Raw genomic sequence first — 17,297 nt, forward strand, 5'->3', positions numbered from 1 at the left:
AGTTTTGCAAGCAAAAACAGTGTTGGATTTGTGTGTAGTCCTTCTGTTTTCTTGATTACAGTTGCTTGCAGGGCTGAGATAATTTTTTTCTGGAGTGGGCGTTCCACAATGAAAGATCACGTTTCAGGTAGCATGACATTTTCTCCAAAAGGACAGCTCATCAATCAACTATACTTTTTACTGTGAAATTGCAGTCTCTTCCTGGCTGTTAGGGAGGTACTTGCCAAGCAATCAGGGAATTTTGCAATGCTCATACTGTTGTGAGTTACCTATTTAAAGTGACTGCAACAGCTACTTAAATGGGGCAATCTACAGTGCTATGCTGAACACCTCCTCCTCTTGACAAGGAGGGAGTGGATCATGTTGCACATAGTGTTGTGGATGACCTCATTTTGAGTACAGTGGTACCTCGGGTTACATACGCTTCAGGTTTCAGACTCCGCTAACCCAGAAATAGTATCTCGGGTTAAGAACTTTGCTTCAGGATGAGAACAGAAATCGTGCTCCGGCGGCATGGCGGCAGCAGGAGGCCCCATTAGCTAAAGTGGTGCTTCAGGTTAAAAACAGTTTCAGGTTAAGAACGGACCTCCAGAACGAATTAAGTACTTAACCCGAGGTACCACTGTATGTTGCTGCCACTTTAAAGATGACATTTTTGTCCCATTCTTTTTTCTCCTGACAGATTGCAGAAGTTGGAAACCCCTTTTTCATGAGATAGATAGTTTCATATGTCTCCTTTTTGTGCCTCAGCTCTACTTCATTGTGTTTTCCTTTAGAGAAGTTATTTTTAAAAGCCGGTCTTTCTACCACATTTCTAACAACTTGAATAGTTTGTTTTAGATTGTAAGCTCTCTCTAAATTCTAAATCTGGTGGCAGGTAGAACCTATGCTTTCTTTTAGCAAACCATGACAGAGTGTTGGGATGGCAATAAAACCTATATTATGCAAATTTTCCGTATTCACATTTCTTTCTTTATGAGCAAGACTTACTGTGGACATATTTTTTTGTCTTTCTGGCATCCCAGCATGGGAAGTCTCACTCTCTACTGCAAGCACTTCAATTATATGATTGAAACAGTAAAATTTTAGACCATTTTACACTTGTATAGCTCTCTGATGAAAGCAAAGTTATTTACAAAAATAATTATGAAAAGGTCTAAAATTGATCCATCCTTATCAACTATGGTTTCACTTTTGTTGCATTTTGGTGATTAGTTTCTAGTTCTAGTTTACTTTGTCTTTAGTTGATGTGTTGTCTCCTCTTGTAGGGAAATTTTCATTCTGTAATATGATGCTGAAGCAAAACAAGGTCAACTAATAATAATTCTGTGACCTATATATCGTTAATTAGGAATGACTCAAGTAAATTTTCAAGCAACAAAAGGTGTGCTACAGACTTGGGCTGTGGTTCTATACCCATGTGACATTAAGTCTCATTCCCAGTTCATTGGCCCTTCTCAGTAGACATGGGTTTTTCTGGGCGGATTGAATACTGAACTATTAATCCTGAGAACCTACTTTTCTGTACTCTGGATATAAGCCCTCATAGAAAATGAATGACTGGAAGGAATTAAAGTCTAGTGCTAGGGCAGTCTCTCCCCTCTGTGGCTCTAGCTGTGTTTTGTTGGAGGATGAGCTGCTGTTGAGCTGATAGATTTGTCCCAAATACTGACACTTTAACTGAAAGACATGAGAGTGTGATGTCTGTAACTTTAAAATGTTGATCTGGCTTAGTAGATTGCCCTTGGACTTGGGAAGGAGCAATAGAAGCAAGAGTAAAATAAAAGTGATAGGTCCCAGGAAACTCAGTGGACGCTCGGGTTGTGAACATGATCCGTGCGGGATGCACATTCGTAACCCACAGCATTCGCAACCCGTGTCTGCGCATGCTCGGGTTGCAATTCGGCGCTTCTGCGCATGCGCAACTGCCGAAACCTGGAAGTAACCCGTTCTGGTACTTTTGGGTTTTGGCGGTCCACAACCTGAAAAAACACAACCTGAAGTTGCTGTAACCCGAGGTATGACTGTATAATGATGTCACAGTGTTCAAGGAGGTGGGGGAAATTGCAGCAGTAAAGGTTGGAAAGCTGCTGAGTGAGGGAGTGAGAAATTTACGCCTTTGAGGGTGCAGTAAACCTGGGGTCACCATGGTAGAGGCATAGGAAGAAATAAATGACATGAGCACCTTTTGTGATTGAAATGGCCACATCCAAATGGGTTACAAGTGTAAGAAGAGTTTTGCTTAAGCATTGGATGTGTATCCTGGATCAGCTAACCCTGTTGCTGTCTGATAACTACTTCAGGATCAATCCCGGGTTAAGCATCCCCAGTTGACGCACACCAAATAAGAGTGACCCCTTCACAGGGTGATCTGTGGCCTGTTAGCTCCCATCTGGGCATATGGACAGAATCCTTCCCCTTGGGAACAGTTTACCAGGGTACCATGATACTTTCATTCAGAGGAGAGAGGGGATAAGGCTCCTTTCCACACGCACACCCCGATTAGACTAAGGATCCAACCCAGTGCTTTTTTCTGCCAACAAGTTATGACAATTAGTCTGCAGGAAAATTCCTCCCTGGCCTTGACTACAACAAACAGTTCAGTCCACTGCAAAGTCATATGCGTATACACCATGCTTCCCTTCAGGCGGGGCCAAATATATACAGGTTGGGAGGGTGGGATGTCTGATGCCGACTGCATTGCTGGAAGGCAGCACAGCCATATTTTAAGTTTGGGAGGCAGACCTGAGTGAAGACGGGCTTACTCAGGTCTGTCTCCAAATTCCCGCCCCACAGTCTGGCCTCTAATTGACCTGTTAAAATTCTGAAGTCTCACCACTCCCCATGGCTGACTGATAACGCCTGCCAGCCAACCACGTGAAAGGTTTTGCCTCTCCCCAGCTCACCCATGGAAGTTTTAAAGGTTTTATCAATGAAGGTTGGTGCAGGGTGCCAACATGGGTCTCTACAGATTACCAATGGATGAGGCACGGTAGAGATCTACAGTGCATGGCTAAGTTGAAGTTAAGACATTGATCCAATACAGGACACACTCCTTGTGCTCTCCTGAAGAGTGAAGCAGACACAGCTATTTGCCATCCTGAGCCTGGGCAAGCAATTTTGTTCTCCTTCATAGAGTTTGAGGCTACAGTGTTTGTTTGAGCAGGTGCTGTTGCCTCTGCATCTTTGGAGATGGTGGCGAAGTCAATGGAGATGGCTCACTCTTGGACTTAACTCCAGCTGCCTCACCAGAAGGAGAGGCTTTTTTCCCTAACAGCAGAAGGCACCAGAGTCACATGAACAGATGGTGACATTACGCTTGGGATAGTTGGTATCACAGGGGTGGGACACTCTCCTAACACTCTGGGGGCTGATTGGGGGCTGAAATGGGAAGGGGGTTAAGAAAATTCCTAGTGAAGGCAGCCCTGTATCGGGAGTGTTTTAATGTCTGATGTGTTACAATTTTTAATATATGCTGTAAGCTGCCCAGAGTGGCTGGAGAAACCCAGCCAGATGGGTGGGGTAATAATAATAATAATAATAATAATAATAATAATAATAATAATAATAATTTGTTTGGCCTTTTGGATCCCAGCCTTTGTTCTAGATCTCAGTGGGAGGTACTGAAAGCTCAGCCAAATCCTGTCTGTGTAGCCACACCATTTTATCTGTATATTTCCTGGTTTGGATTCCACTGATTTTTGTGATGCTAATATGGGACAAATTCTTTGGGAATTATTCTTGTGTCTACTTAAGTGAAACATTCCCCAGTATTACTACAGTGATTATATGTGATTATGTGTTATCTTCTCTTCTAACTTTGATAGGGTACTTTCCCACATGGGATTGACATTTTGACTGCAGCTGATTATTTTGCGGTTGGAAGCAGAGCAAATTGTTTCCTCAATATAAGGTAAGAGTCTCTAAATGTAAGCACCTCCTCTGCCTTATATTTATGGGTGACACGCAGATAATTTTGGATTTTAAAAAAGTATTTCTTGTTCTACTTATGGTTGCACGGGAAATTGGAGAACATTGTGAACAATATGTTTCTGCAATGTTCTGTGTGAGAAGACTGAGTGAAATTGGAAGTGCTTGTGTTCTTCACTATTTGTAAAATAATTTTAAGTAGAAGTCCATAGATATCCCTCTGATTTTTATGTTTAATAGGAGAGGCACTATTAAGGGTGCCACATGGTGTTTCCTTTTCTTTTACAAGAAATAGGGCATTTACCTACACCAAACTGAGTGGGGGGGGGGGAATAATTTTTCTTCTTCAGTGGGATGCCCTGGATTGTGAAGTTGTCCTTGGCAGCAGGACACAAATGTTGCTTACGTTATCTCAGTAAATCTACATGGGGGCCAGGGGCCAAGCAGAGCCCTTTCAGGTTGCTATACTAGCCTCTTTGGGTGGAGGCTTCAAGTGGGATCGCAAGCACTGCCTAGGTGTGTGTTACCTTGAAACCCTAATTAAGAACTGAGTACAAAAGTAACATGATGGCGTGGAAGGAAAACCTGGGGGGAAAGGATAAGATGGTGGGCAATTCTAAATAAGAGGGAGCTTTAATGTAGATGGGACAACCTTATATGTCCTCAAGTTGAACACTGTGTTCTATATAGATATCTTTTATGGGTCAATTACCTGAGGGAGGGTTTCCAGAAACAAAGAGGGGTAATGTTACCTTGAGTATTAACTGGTGCTAAGCTTCCTTGTCATGGTGGTGAATATAAATACCTGGGGAGGAAATAGGGTCCTGTTTGCATAATTTGGTTGGCGATTCCTTCCCTTGATGGATGCTCATAAGTGTTGTTAGCTAAGTACCTACACTGGGATGTGTTTTGCAGATAGTTTCCTAGTGCTTCTGGCATGGAGCTTATTTTCATCAGGGGTCTCAGATTTTCGGTTTGGTGGGAATGCCTTGGATGGCTTGACTGTGTTAGGATCTAGGCAGAAAGGAAGACATTTGACATTTCTGGAGTTTTCTTGCAAAACTGACAGAAGTCACTCCTAGTGAATGTGATCAAGGAGAATAGCCAGTCTATGGTGTTGTTTTCTTCTTAAGAATGTAAGACTATAAGGAGAACCCTGCTACATCAGGCTAAAGGCCCATCTAGTCTAGCATCTGTTCCTACAGTGACCATCACAACCCCAAGATCTCTTTCCTGCCCAGTCATTGCCACTTCAGACCCCTTATTCATATATGTGAAGCGGGGATTTTTTAGAGAGGTCCTTTTGGAACTCTTCACTTACCTTGTTTTGTTTTTACCACCCTAAATAACTTTTTGCCACCAGCACATCTCACCATCTTGATATGAACCAAGTGAAACCCCTAAATATGAATCAAGTGAAAAAGTGCCAGTTGCAATACAGATCCTTGGAGGAACCCCTTCCAAGAATACAGTAGTCAAGTTATAATAAGTGTGCTTTAACCAGTTACTGATCAGTAAGAGGACTTCCCCCTCTCTCTATCACTACTACATTTGCTCAGGAATCTTTGTTGAGGGGCTTTGCTAAAAGCTTTTTGAAAGTCCAAGTAAACATTGTCTCCTGGATGACGCCTGTCCATATGCGTGCTGATGCTCTTGTTCCGGGTGTCTCAGCCTATGCTTAGTATGTTTTCCTTGGGAAAATGGGAGTTTCCTAGAGTGAAGGTGCTGACAGTGATACTTAAAATGATAGCAAGGCTGAGCTCCTTGGTAACTTCATGTGGTGAGGTTGGGCTGCTACCATTGCTAGTATTTGACTGTTCCCTCAATTAACAACAAACGAAGAAACAAACATTTTCCTGCATATAAGGAGCAGAGGCTGTGAGCACACTATACCTTTAAAGCACATTCCAGAATTCTTTGAGGGGAACAATATGCTTTGAATGTGCTTTAAAGGTATAGTGCAGGGGTCAGCAACCTTTTTCAGTCATGGGCCGGTCCACTGTCCCTCATACCATGTGGGGGGCCGGACTATATTTGGGGGGGGGGATGAATGAATTCCTATGCCCCACAAATAACCCAGAGATGCATTTTAAATAAAAGCACACATTCTACTCATGTAAAAACACACTGATTCCTGGACTGTCCATGGGCCGGATTTAGAAGGCGACTGGGCCGCATCCAGCCCCCGGGCCTTAGGTTGCCTACCCCTGGTATAATGTGTGTGTGTGTACACACACACACACACACAGAGAGAGAGAGAGAGAGAGAGAGAGAGAGAGAGAGAGAGAGAGAGAGAGAGAGAATATTAATGTAGCCCCCTTCTGGCTCTGCTTGTTCATTGCATGCAGGGGTTTTGAAAAAACAGCATGGGGGAGCGTTAAAAAATACGACCCCCACTTACTGTATGAAGTAGTATAGTCCAGAATTCTACCAACCCACTGTGTTTACTATGCGTATCTGTTCTAAACCAAATGTTTCCTGTACATCAGCTTTGAAGAATATTCTTAAGGCCAGCAGAACCATATGAATTAATGTGCTTACTGAATACAAGTCAAGTAATGGTGAACTGAAGGGAGGCTGGCAATTTGCAGGCCTTGAAGAAAGTAGCTTGTTTAGGTATCTACGGTGTGAGCATACTTTGTTTTTGTTACTTACTCAGTTTCTAAATTACCTTTTTTAATGTCCCTTTCATCCTTAAGCTGTTCAGCCCACACTCTTCCATGGCACTCCACCCTCCCTTTAGTCTCTGCTTTTTTTTGGTACACACCTTCCTCCTACACGCAGCCAATTTCCCAACTCTTTTCTATAGCAAAACAAAAACAAGGAAATGTGATGGGTCCGGAAGGCAGTTCTTTCCCATTTTTCTTACGTACTTTCGAGTTACCGGATGAACAGGTCATAATTGGAGGATTGACTAGGTTTCAACTAAAGTACAAATGTCCCATTCCATGGAGAAAACTGATCAGGGCCTTGATTGTAAATTATTTTTTTCCATGACTCATAAACAATCAGTAATTTTAGAGGGTTTGGCCTACTGTAAGGTATGCTATCCCTTCTCTTGCATCTGTGAACTGTGTATGTTTAGCTACACAGATTCTTGTTGCATAAGCATAGGCTTGCAATACGTCATGTATGACATGTCCTGGTTTTCAGGTGTCAAAATGGCGTCGGGGGGGAATTTTGCCTACTCGGCAAAATGTCAGGGAAAACCCAGATGTATGGCAACGTATGGAAAAAGCAGCAGAAACAGCTCCAAAAGCTTAAAATCACTAATTTTTTTTTTTTTGGGGGGGGGTTCCCCAATTTGGATTTGTTCCCCAAAAAAGATGAACAACCTTGTGGGTGTCAGGAATTTTACTTTTTGAAAATGGCAATCCTACACAAGCAGCCCTGCCATGATAATTTGGTTGATACAGGCTTATTTACAGTATGTTTCAGGGATACTAGGATAGGTTATTCTGCCTTAGCACAAAATGTTAGACTGGGAGTCCTTCAGACCTTAAAATATCCATGATTTTTAGTTTACTCTTTCCATATAGTGTTGTTTAATTAATGGAATGACTCAGTTCTATCCATAGATATTTATCTTGCTAATTTAAACTTTTCAAAAATCTAAGTTGGTTAGCATTTTTACATACATTCTTGGAGGAGAGCTGAAGGTTCTATTTTCTTTCACTTTCTTTTTTTGATGGCCAGTTCTTAATAATGTTGACTATGACTAATGAAATAGCCTTATTTTACTAAGCAGTAGAAATAAAATAGCAAAAAATACCAAGTTCTCTGTTATGTACCCCAGATAAGCCAGATAAATGACTAATTTCCCTCCCTGATTAAACATCTCTACCCACCCCCAGCAATAGCCATGATGCTAATACTTTCTCTACAAAAACGTATTCACACTTCATTTTAGCCAGCCCCTTTGCTTACATGCATTTTTAATATACAGTTAATTTCAGCATTGGCTTTCATAATGCTGTGTTGGTTAAAAGCAGTATATTAGTATATGTTTGGGATGAGATGGCAAACATAAATGAAAAGCTTATATGTGTCAATCTTGACTTCACATATATGTCTATTAAATTCCTTCCTTAACTTGTGCCACGACAGGTAAGCCTTGGACAGTTTGGGGTTATTGGGTTCTTTTTGAAATTGACTTTGAAATAACTTTTGGAGGAAATTTCTGTTTGTAATTTTTGTGTTTTCCACCTCCTTTCAGTGTATATATTGCTGGGTTTCCTGAGTATACACAGTCAATGATTGATCACCTGGTTAACATGAAGATCAACCACTGGGATCCGTAAGTTTAATTATGTTAATATGTGGGGATTTGGTATTTTGATCAGAAAAGTATAGCTGATTTCTAAATTAATTCGTAGTGAGACTGCTTTTATTGTTTTCAATTTGTTGTTATATTTTGCTAACATTTGTTGACTTTCACCTATAGCTGATAAAAATCAGGTGTGATAGTGAAACTTGTATCTTAATTATTAAGACTGGAATAAGTACAAGTACTTAAATGTGTTGTTTTGACCCTAAGAAATGAGATAAGCCTGTGGTTCAGATGCAGCAAGGAACCATTTTTACCTGCCCTGTCAACAAGCAATTGTGAGCCTTGAGCTGATACATCTTCCTTTCCTCTCCTCCTCTCCTGCTCACGTGAGGAGCCACAGTTTGTGAACCTAAATTTTTCTCTATCATTTAAGCCAGAGGTTTTCAACCTTTTGGAGTCCATGGCTCGCTTGACCCAACTACCTTCTTTCTGCGGCACCCCTGTGGGGCTCAGGATCCCAGTTATGTCACCCCTTGCCTGCAGAGCTGGCAGCCTCTTATCCTTTTTTCAAACACCCTCCCATGTGGAGTTCTCTCAGCCTCCTCCCCTTTCCTTGGGAGTCCTCTGGGCAGCCACTGCTGCCACCCCTGGTGTCTGAGCTGCCCCCCTCCCCAAAGAGAGGTGCCTTCTCATGCCACCCCACAGGGGCCTGGGCAGAGAATGACCCCAGACGGAGACTGGCTAGAGGTGGACATGAGGCCAGCACCTTATCTTGAGAGGCAGCAGGGGCAGCAGCAGGGCTGCTGCAACAAACAGCTGTGCAAGCCTTTGGGAGGTAGAGAAGCAAGAAGGCATTAAAGGAGGGAGGGAAGGAAAGAAGGACAGAGGCCAGTGTTGCCTGTGGCACCCCTGATCATCATTCAAGGCACCCCAGGGTGCCGTGGCACAATGGTTGAAAACCACCAATTTAAGCAAATCACAGTTCCCTAAATTCAGATATCACAGGGAACTGTGCTTCCTTTAAAATCAGGAGCAGAAGGTTCTGCCTATTTCTTTGGCAAGTGAAATAGGAGAGGGATCGGCAGCATGCGGGCCCAAGGCTCATTCATGTTGTAGGAAGCCATCTATCTTCCATTCTGGCCTCCCGGGCGCCCAGTGAGGTTAGCATTGCCCATTATCTCGAGGCAGAAACTTTGCTGTCTCTTAGGAACTTTTATTGATTATGTTCCTGAAAGCAGCTTCAGTTTTAAGTTCCTGCCTTTAGCTTGACACTGGAAATGTCATTACTCGTGAACTAGGTGTTTTGAGTTCATATGCCAGCCTTATAAGCACATCTGCTGCATGCTTCCCATCCCTCACCCCATTCTCTCCCTATCTCTCAATCTTTCAGTGTTATTCGGGATCTTTCAACCAAAGCTCTGCATAATATCACACCACAGGCTCCAGAATATTTGGCAAATGAAGGTGAGTGAAAACAAGCTTATGATCTAAAGCACCTAGAATATTACTGCAAAAGCCCTTAATCCTATGTGCCTAATAGAGAAGCAAACTGAATATTTCTAACAACCAAGGTAATTAAGTGTCTCTAACAGAGAGAGAAATTTATCCTATAATGGGTTAAATGTATATACAGAACTCATTGTCTTAAGAGTAATGTTAACATACTGTAGGCTTTTGTGGCATTAGAGTAGAATACATGTGGTTAGCGTGTGAAAAGATTTTGTATTTAGCATATGAAGAAATGTGTTAACTTCTTTGGGAAATTAAACCAGGGAACTGCAGATGCTAGTCATTTACATACTTTTGTAAACTTCTCAATGTATGTAAAATGAATTCAAGATAGAATTATCATTTTATTATGGATCCAGCATCTAGTCTTCAGACTGGAAGGGGACAATTTCTTGTCTGTTTGCCCTTTTAAATTTGTAAGTTATTCATGTTTAATCTCTTGCAGTTTTACCAAAACTGCTGCCATTGGCAATTGGCACAGATCTTCATACTCGCCACGGAGCAATTCTGGCCTGTGCTGAGATCACTCACGCCTTGAGTAAACTAGCAGAAGAAAATAAGAGGTAAAAAGACAAAATCATTATGGCATTGTTTTTATACAGTGGTGCCTCACAAGATGAAAATAATTCGTTCCGCGAGTCTTTTCATCTTGCAATGTTTTTCGTCTTGCGAAGCACGGTCCGTCGCAACTGCGCCTCTTCAAGCGGCTTAAAAAAAAAAAGCACAAGACGTTTTCGTCTTGCGAAGCAAGCCCATAGGGAAATTCATCTAGCGAAGCAACGCAAAAACGGAAAACCCTTTCATCTAGTGAGTTTTTCGTCTTGCGGGGCATTCGTCTTGCAGGGCACCACTGTACATTTTTTTGAGACTGTAGTGAAACACGGTCTATGAATTGGGTCAATAAATAAATAAGGCATGGATACAAAGATGAATTGTTGTTGACTACCATTTCCCCCAGTGCATTATGGTAGAGTTCATAATGGCATTTAAGTTCTGCATACTAGGGACTACTATGATCAGAAAGAAAACGAGGGTAGTAGAAAATTAAATAAGAAAAAATAGCATCATACCCTTCTTATCTACATCAGTGGTTTTCTTCATTGTGGGTGGCATTTACCAGGGTGCATTAATGTGCCTCGGAAAGATAATGTGAATTAGTTGGAACTTCTTTCAGTGAATTAGCTTAAGAGATCTAAGAAAACATAATTTCACCTAGGAAGGGAGTTAAAAGCTAGAATTGTTAATATTTTAATGGCTATAAATATATTCAAGAGCTTTGGTTATGAAACAGGTAATACTAGATAAACTAAGGTTACCAGATGTCCCCATTTCCCAGGGACAGTCCCCGGATTTACAAATCAGTCCCCATACAAAATCCATTGAAGTTGAAAAGTGTCCCCAGATTAATTGAAAAAAATCTGGTAACCTTAAGATAAACTTACTAGTCAATACATGATGATCTCACAGGTAATATGGGAAGAAATGCCTAATGTTGGTTTGGACGGTTGTGTGACATCTGTCAGGGACGCTGGTGGCTTTAGAAATTTGACTGACACCTTGGTTTTCAGAGAGAAGAATAAGCATCTATACTTTCCAATTAATGTCTTGCCACTCCCTTGACTCCCTCACATGTGACAGAAAGAAGCTCATAATAGTATTCCTCTGATGCTTTCTTTGGTGGCTTTTAACTTTGCAGATCCATTACATCATATTTGGATGAAAAAGCCTTGGAAGGACTTAAACTTATTCATGTGGAGGTTGGTACAAATTCTGTCTTATGAAAAAGAAAATGCTTTTGCACTCATTAAATGGGAAAGTTTCTTTTGTTAAAATCGATAATGTAAGAATTATTTGGTATGTGTGCATTGTTAGATGTCATGCCCGCCTTCCTGCAGCTCACAGAATGTTTGAGGGAGTTTCCCAAAGTGGACCATAGCCCGACAGCTGTGGCTGATAGGACAGATCAATGGCAGCTGCACAGCTGCACGGTAGTAGGGAGGTAGACTATCTGCAGCCAGCCCTGCAAAAACTGGCAGGTGGCACGTTCTGTTGCTCCTCTCAATCTGCTGCCTGCACCAATGGATTTCCTTGGCTCACAGAAGAAGTGGCTCACCAGTAATGCAGACTTAGATATATATTTTAACTTTTCCCATAAAGTACTATACAAAAGTCTATATGAGATTTGAAATGAAGTGAATTTTCTTCTTCAACATAAACATGCAGAGAATTACCCTACACTTAGAATATTGTATGTACGTGGGATCTATTACTGGAGCTTCCTGGGCAGTACCAGTATAACTAATATTATTATTAGGAAAATAGATGCTATTTTGATAGCCATCAGTGATAAAATCTATACGTATGATCAAATATGGGTGAAACAATACCGAATTATGTCACAAAAACGTAATCCTTGTACTCTTATAAAAAATACTGTGTACAGTTAACATATTTCTATGGAGTGGAGTTTTGACTAAATTGGTGTTTCTCAGCCATTTTGAAGTGGGACCTGTTGGTAAATTTACATAACCTTTTGGGATCCAGAGTCCCATTGTTGTGTGGTCCACTCAGGAACTAGCTGTGGGTTATAACTTGCAATTTGAGATTCACTGAACTAAATAGAACTTCTTTATTCCGTATCTAATACCAGTTTTCTCTTACAGCTTTTCCGTCGTCAGTTGTATCGGTAAGAGAATTAATGCCAAGTAGATTGTTTCAATTGTAAGAATAAAGAAAAAGCCTCATAGAATACGCAGTCCACAAAAAAGCCTGGGTGCCTGCTTTCATACTGACTCTGTGCATGGGTGTGCTGTGTTTCCTAAGCGTAAGCATAGCTTGGCTGGCATGTGGCCACAGCAGAACTTGCTGCTTGGAATAGAGGGCATGACTGGAGCAGCCTGTCTTAGAAATTCTTTTATGATGCCCATACATAATTACAGCCCAGTGGAAAGTGTGACCCTGTCTTATAGCAACCTGCATAGGCTGTCTGGCATCTCAAGAGATGCGCAACAGGCAGACAAGGGGTGCCATGTTGAGACCATGACCAGCTCAAGGTATTTTGCCACCCTAGGCAAGGTAGAAAATTATAACCAACACCTTCCTTACTCTGTCTTGTACAGTAAACACCATGGCATTGGTCCATGAAGTAGCCAAGAGTGTCCTGTGATAATTTAAAGCCGCCTTCTCTTGATGCTTCACTTTGTAACATTTAAAATTTGGAACATTGGTGAAGCGAACTGAAAATACAGAGCCTAGAGGCAGGCTTAATGCTTCAAAATTGGAGAGTCTGTTGGGAAAGGATGTAGAGGCAGGAAACAACTGATACACTGTCAAGCTTCTAGAATTTATCCCCCTTATATACAGGTCCATTATATATGTCACAGCTGTTTTATTAAGAACAATTCCAAGTTTGGAAAGGGAGAGGAAAGTATATACCAGATGTGTGTTTAGTTGCACCTTTTGAATTGTCTTTCTGTGTAGTACATGTTCACTTCCATCTTTTTGAAATGTAAGACTGAACCAGAATTTCTGGGAGCAAAATGACTATATTAAATACGAACCATTCTTTGAGACAGCTTTCTTCATTTGGCACATTGGTTAATCTGCCTTAGTTCATAATATGTTCATATTTATAGAGGTATCACACTGGCTGTTATACTTTCTGTAAATTCTTTTAATGTCAGGGTGAGGCTAGGGTATAATTTGACTTTTTCTCACAAAATGCAAGCTTGCATTTATCGGTTTCATTAGATTCTTAATAGTGCCTTTCTTATCAATTAGACTTCAAACAAGCATCATGTTTCTCTTCAACGTAGTACTTTGCATAATTGAGTTATTCACTTGTGAGCATATTAACATAGTTTCAGGATATCAAAATACCTTTTAAATGGTATATAAAATATTCTGCTTTGGATCATTTTGTAATAGCAAGCCACTTAGCTTTTAATAGGCAAGCACTTTGCCAAACAAGCTGAACTTGTTTTCTGAAGAGCAACCAAGCTGAAGTGCCCTGAAGGTGCTCAGCTGAGACGTGGTTTCTTGGATTTTGAGAAAGTGTCGTCAGCCATCTGTTGAAGAACATAAAAAACATTTTTTTTTCATGGTTTTCTTTATCTGTTTCTGGAATGAAGATTTCTTTTACAGAAATAGGAGTGATATGAAACACTTTCTCAGAAGAGAGTAATTTGATTTCTGTTTGTTGTGTAAGTGAAGTATATCAGCAACAGCAGTGAAGTCACATTACCAAGTGATGAACTGTATAGATCATGTGTAATGCATCGTGTAGAGGCAGTGGATTAAGAAGCACTATACTCTCTCAATGAAAATGTTAAGAGCACAAGGCCATACAATGAAATAAATGTATTTTGGGTATTAGATAAACCTAAGAATTACTTCACAAAACAAAGAACGTGTGGGATTTATGAGATTAACTTCAAAGTCTTGAGACAGATGAGTTTTCTAGGATAGCTTGCTCTCTTTTGCCTCTTCCTCTGCACTGCCACATCATGTAAAAGGTTTCACATGAAGCAAGATGAAGTGATGGAAGAGTTAATTTATTTTTGATTTTGAATCTTAACAAGACAGAAAAGAGAATTTTACCTTTCCGTTCCTTTGTATTCTTCGTAAAGATAGTGATTTGAGATTTTCAGCCAATACATTTTCCTTTTTCCTTTTTCAGGGGTTTAGGTGGAGAACTAATGAGGCCAGCTGGTACGTCACATGACACACACACATATTTTTAATCCAAATGTTTATTATATAGCATTCTGTGGAATTATGCATTTCTCAGGTTTTTTGACTATAAGTAAATGTACTTTGGAAATGAACCTTGCATCTTGAACCTCCCTCATTTTTTCAGCTGCTACCCTGGTTCACCAGGCACACTGCCAATCCTTCCTTCAATTTGTACCCAAGGTCAAACTTCTCCCTTAAACCATACCTTGTCCGCTCACTCTACCCCAAAAATACCTCCCCCATTATTTTTTTTAATGCAGTGCAGATAAAACACAAACAGGTTCCATATTGGTAGTGCTCCTTGGTGGCATTTTAACAGCCACCATAAAACTTGTTTTCTTGCTTGTTGGTATCAAGGAACGCAGATGTAACCCACCAAAAATAATGATTTTTCAGAGGGGTTCTCATGTAGCCTGCACATAGGGGCTCCATTTGAAAAAGCTCTATACAAGCAGAATGTTCCACACTAACTTTAAGTCAAGGAGTACTTGGATGCACTACATGCAGAAACCTAGGGAGCCTTAATTTGGGACTTGCCTGCGCCATTTCTGTATGCTTCAGTTGGTAAGGTTGGGAGTAACTTTAGCTACACTAAAGTGTAGTGCTAGAATATATCTTGTGCTAGAATACCTGTTAAAATACTTTTTGTGCTGATCAGTATGCATATTCACAGTGCAACACATCTACTGTGTAGCAATACCAGTATGCCTGTTATTACATTTGCTTGAGTTCTGACCCTGTGTCTGTATAATATATGTGTACAAGAGCCACTGAACTCAGAGGACCATATTTGACACAGGATTGTTCTCTGCTGTTTTCAGAAATTGTATTCTCTTCGTTTTCTTCCAGTCTGCGCTTTAATTGAAAAGTTATCACTTTCAAAAATGCCTTTTAGAGGAGATCCCATAATAGGTAGGTGATGTTTTTGATGTCTTAAATTTATTCTGTCTTTTTGTCTATTGAAGATTATAATTGCATTCAAATGCACAGTCCTTTTGATTTCACTTGCCAAAAATATGGCTCACAGAGATAAGCTTATTCTCTATCGTCACAAGATGTTCTTTAGGGCTGTGAATGTCCTAACATGCCTTTCATGACCTAGTATTTTTGCTTGTTGCCTCTTGCTGTCATTGGCATCATGATGCTATGACTGTGTTTGTCATATTCAGTTTAATTCAGAAAAGAATTGGCCAAATTGAGCCCCACTTTGGGCAAAGTATTCCTGAATTGCACAGGGTTGGACTAGATGAACCTCATGGTCCTTTCCAACTCTACAGTTCTGTGATTCTGTGAAATGATGCAGCACGTGGAGGAAATTGTATAGGGTAATGTCATCTGCAGGAGACCTGGGACAGCAATTCTACCCCACTCAACAGAATGTTCCATCTATAACAGAATGCTTCTCTCAAACTTCATTTTAGTGGGAAAGGGAACCCTGGGTGCCAGGAAAAGGCCTTTGTGGACCCCTGTGATAGATGATGCACTAATCTCAAAAGCAAATTCAAAACAAAGTTGAAAACATTTAATTTGGGAACAAAAATCCATAAAGATGCACACTTAAATTTGCAGAGATCAGCTGGAGTTTTTATGAACACACTCTGGAACCTTTGAATATATTAAAAGTTGTTGTTTTTTTAAAAGGTGATGAATACCAGTATGTTTAATTTTAGGTAACTAGTGTATTATCAAACATGCTTTCTTTCCCTCTAGCTGAATGGCAGTCGCTGATAAATGACAGTTTCAAAAGTCTCCACCTTGTTTCAAGCAATGCAAAGCAACAAATAAAGGTACAGTTTGCTGTATCTATATTGTTGTTGCTTGTTTTGATAAAAAAGAAAACATTAATATTTTCGTATTATGAAAGTTGCTCTCAAGGTATTCTTAAATTACCCAGGTTCTGTATATAATGGAACACAAGAGCACTTTGGGCCTGTATTTCCATGTGGTGTAAATTAATTGTGTCTGTGAAAGGACAGAACCTCAGTTTCATCCTGAAGTAATCAATTTTATATTTATAATGAGGAAATAGATACCACTTAAATGAAATTTAGGACAGCAACTCAACTCAAGTTGCACTGCTCTTTGAACTCTATATGGAACTGAATAGGCTTGTTATAGAGACTCCATAACAAACCATAGGAAAAGATTAACCAAGCACATTCTTAAATTGAGATACTCTTTAGTCATCTGGGTGGTTGTTGTTGTAAATTTACTGCCTGATCATAAGTGACGTGTGCAGAAAGATAAAATCTTTTGCGTGATACTGTATAGTTTTTTCTCGTTTAAATAAATAAAATGATGGTCCAGTCTTTCCCACCTATCTGTGGGAGTGAGGAGAGGCTCCATAGCTCATGGCAAAAGCTACAGTCATTTAGGAAGCTGGCTGTAATACAGCCACACCCAAACCTAATGAGCCCTGCCCAGAATGCCATCTCTCCCCATAGGCTATTCTGGAGAGGGATCATTGTGCGAGTATACAATGAAGCTTAAAGCCTAAATAACCTCTGCTGGTTTGACTAGTGTTTGCTTTTAAAGGTATGGAAGGCAATATACACATCATGCATCTATTCTTGTGCTAAATTGAGTTAAATTAGAACAAATTGTTGAGTAAGCATCAAGTAAATTCTGTTGCAAGTTCAACTCTTTAATTTAAGTCTACTAAAATTAGGTTCAGGGTTGTTAATTTAGCCTCCATAAAATTATACTGATGAGCTTTAAAACAGTTTTATAAGTCATGAGCTATTAGTTACTGTGCCTTCAGACAGACCTGAATGGAGAACGTGATCCAAGATACTTTGGAGTGTTATTTTATCTCCTAAACAGTAACAAGTCACGAACTGAAAATCTCCTTGCT

General features: G+C 40.3%; 1 protein-coding gene across 4 annotated transcripts in view; it reads left to right on the forward strand.

The window, feature by feature from the left end:
• TBCD (tubulin folding cofactor D) overlaps window positions 1–17,297 on the forward strand; it is a 125,954-nt gene that overhangs the window by 79,489 nt on the left and 29,168 nt on the right. For all 4 annotated transcript variants that reach the window (XM_082213799.1, XM_082213802.1, XM_082213801.1 and 1 more), the window contains exons 18-26: window positions 3,828–3,913; window positions 8,147–8,227; window positions 9,591–9,664; window positions 10,155–10,272; window positions 11,406–11,466; window positions 12,373–12,395; window positions 14,388–14,419; window positions 15,293–15,355; window positions 16,154–16,230. In XM_082213799.1, coding sequence (XP_082069925.1) covers window positions 3,828–3,913; window positions 8,147–8,227; window positions 9,591–9,664; window positions 10,155–10,272; window positions 11,406–11,466; window positions 12,373–12,395; window positions 14,388–14,419; window positions 15,293–15,355; window positions 16,154–16,230 — 615 coding nt within the window. The remainder of the gene's footprint in view (window positions 1–3,827; window positions 3,914–8,146; window positions 8,228–9,590; window positions 9,665–10,154; window positions 10,273–11,405; window positions 11,467–12,372; window positions 12,396–14,387; window positions 14,420–15,292; window positions 15,356–16,153; window positions 16,231–17,297) is intronic.

This window comes from Podarcis vaucheri, assembly GCF_965113315.1.
Source record: "Podarcis vaucheri genome assembly, chromosome: 2".
Taxonomy (NCBI): domain Eukaryota; kingdom Metazoa; phylum Chordata; class Lepidosauria; order Squamata; family Lacertidae; genus Podarcis; species Podarcis vaucheri.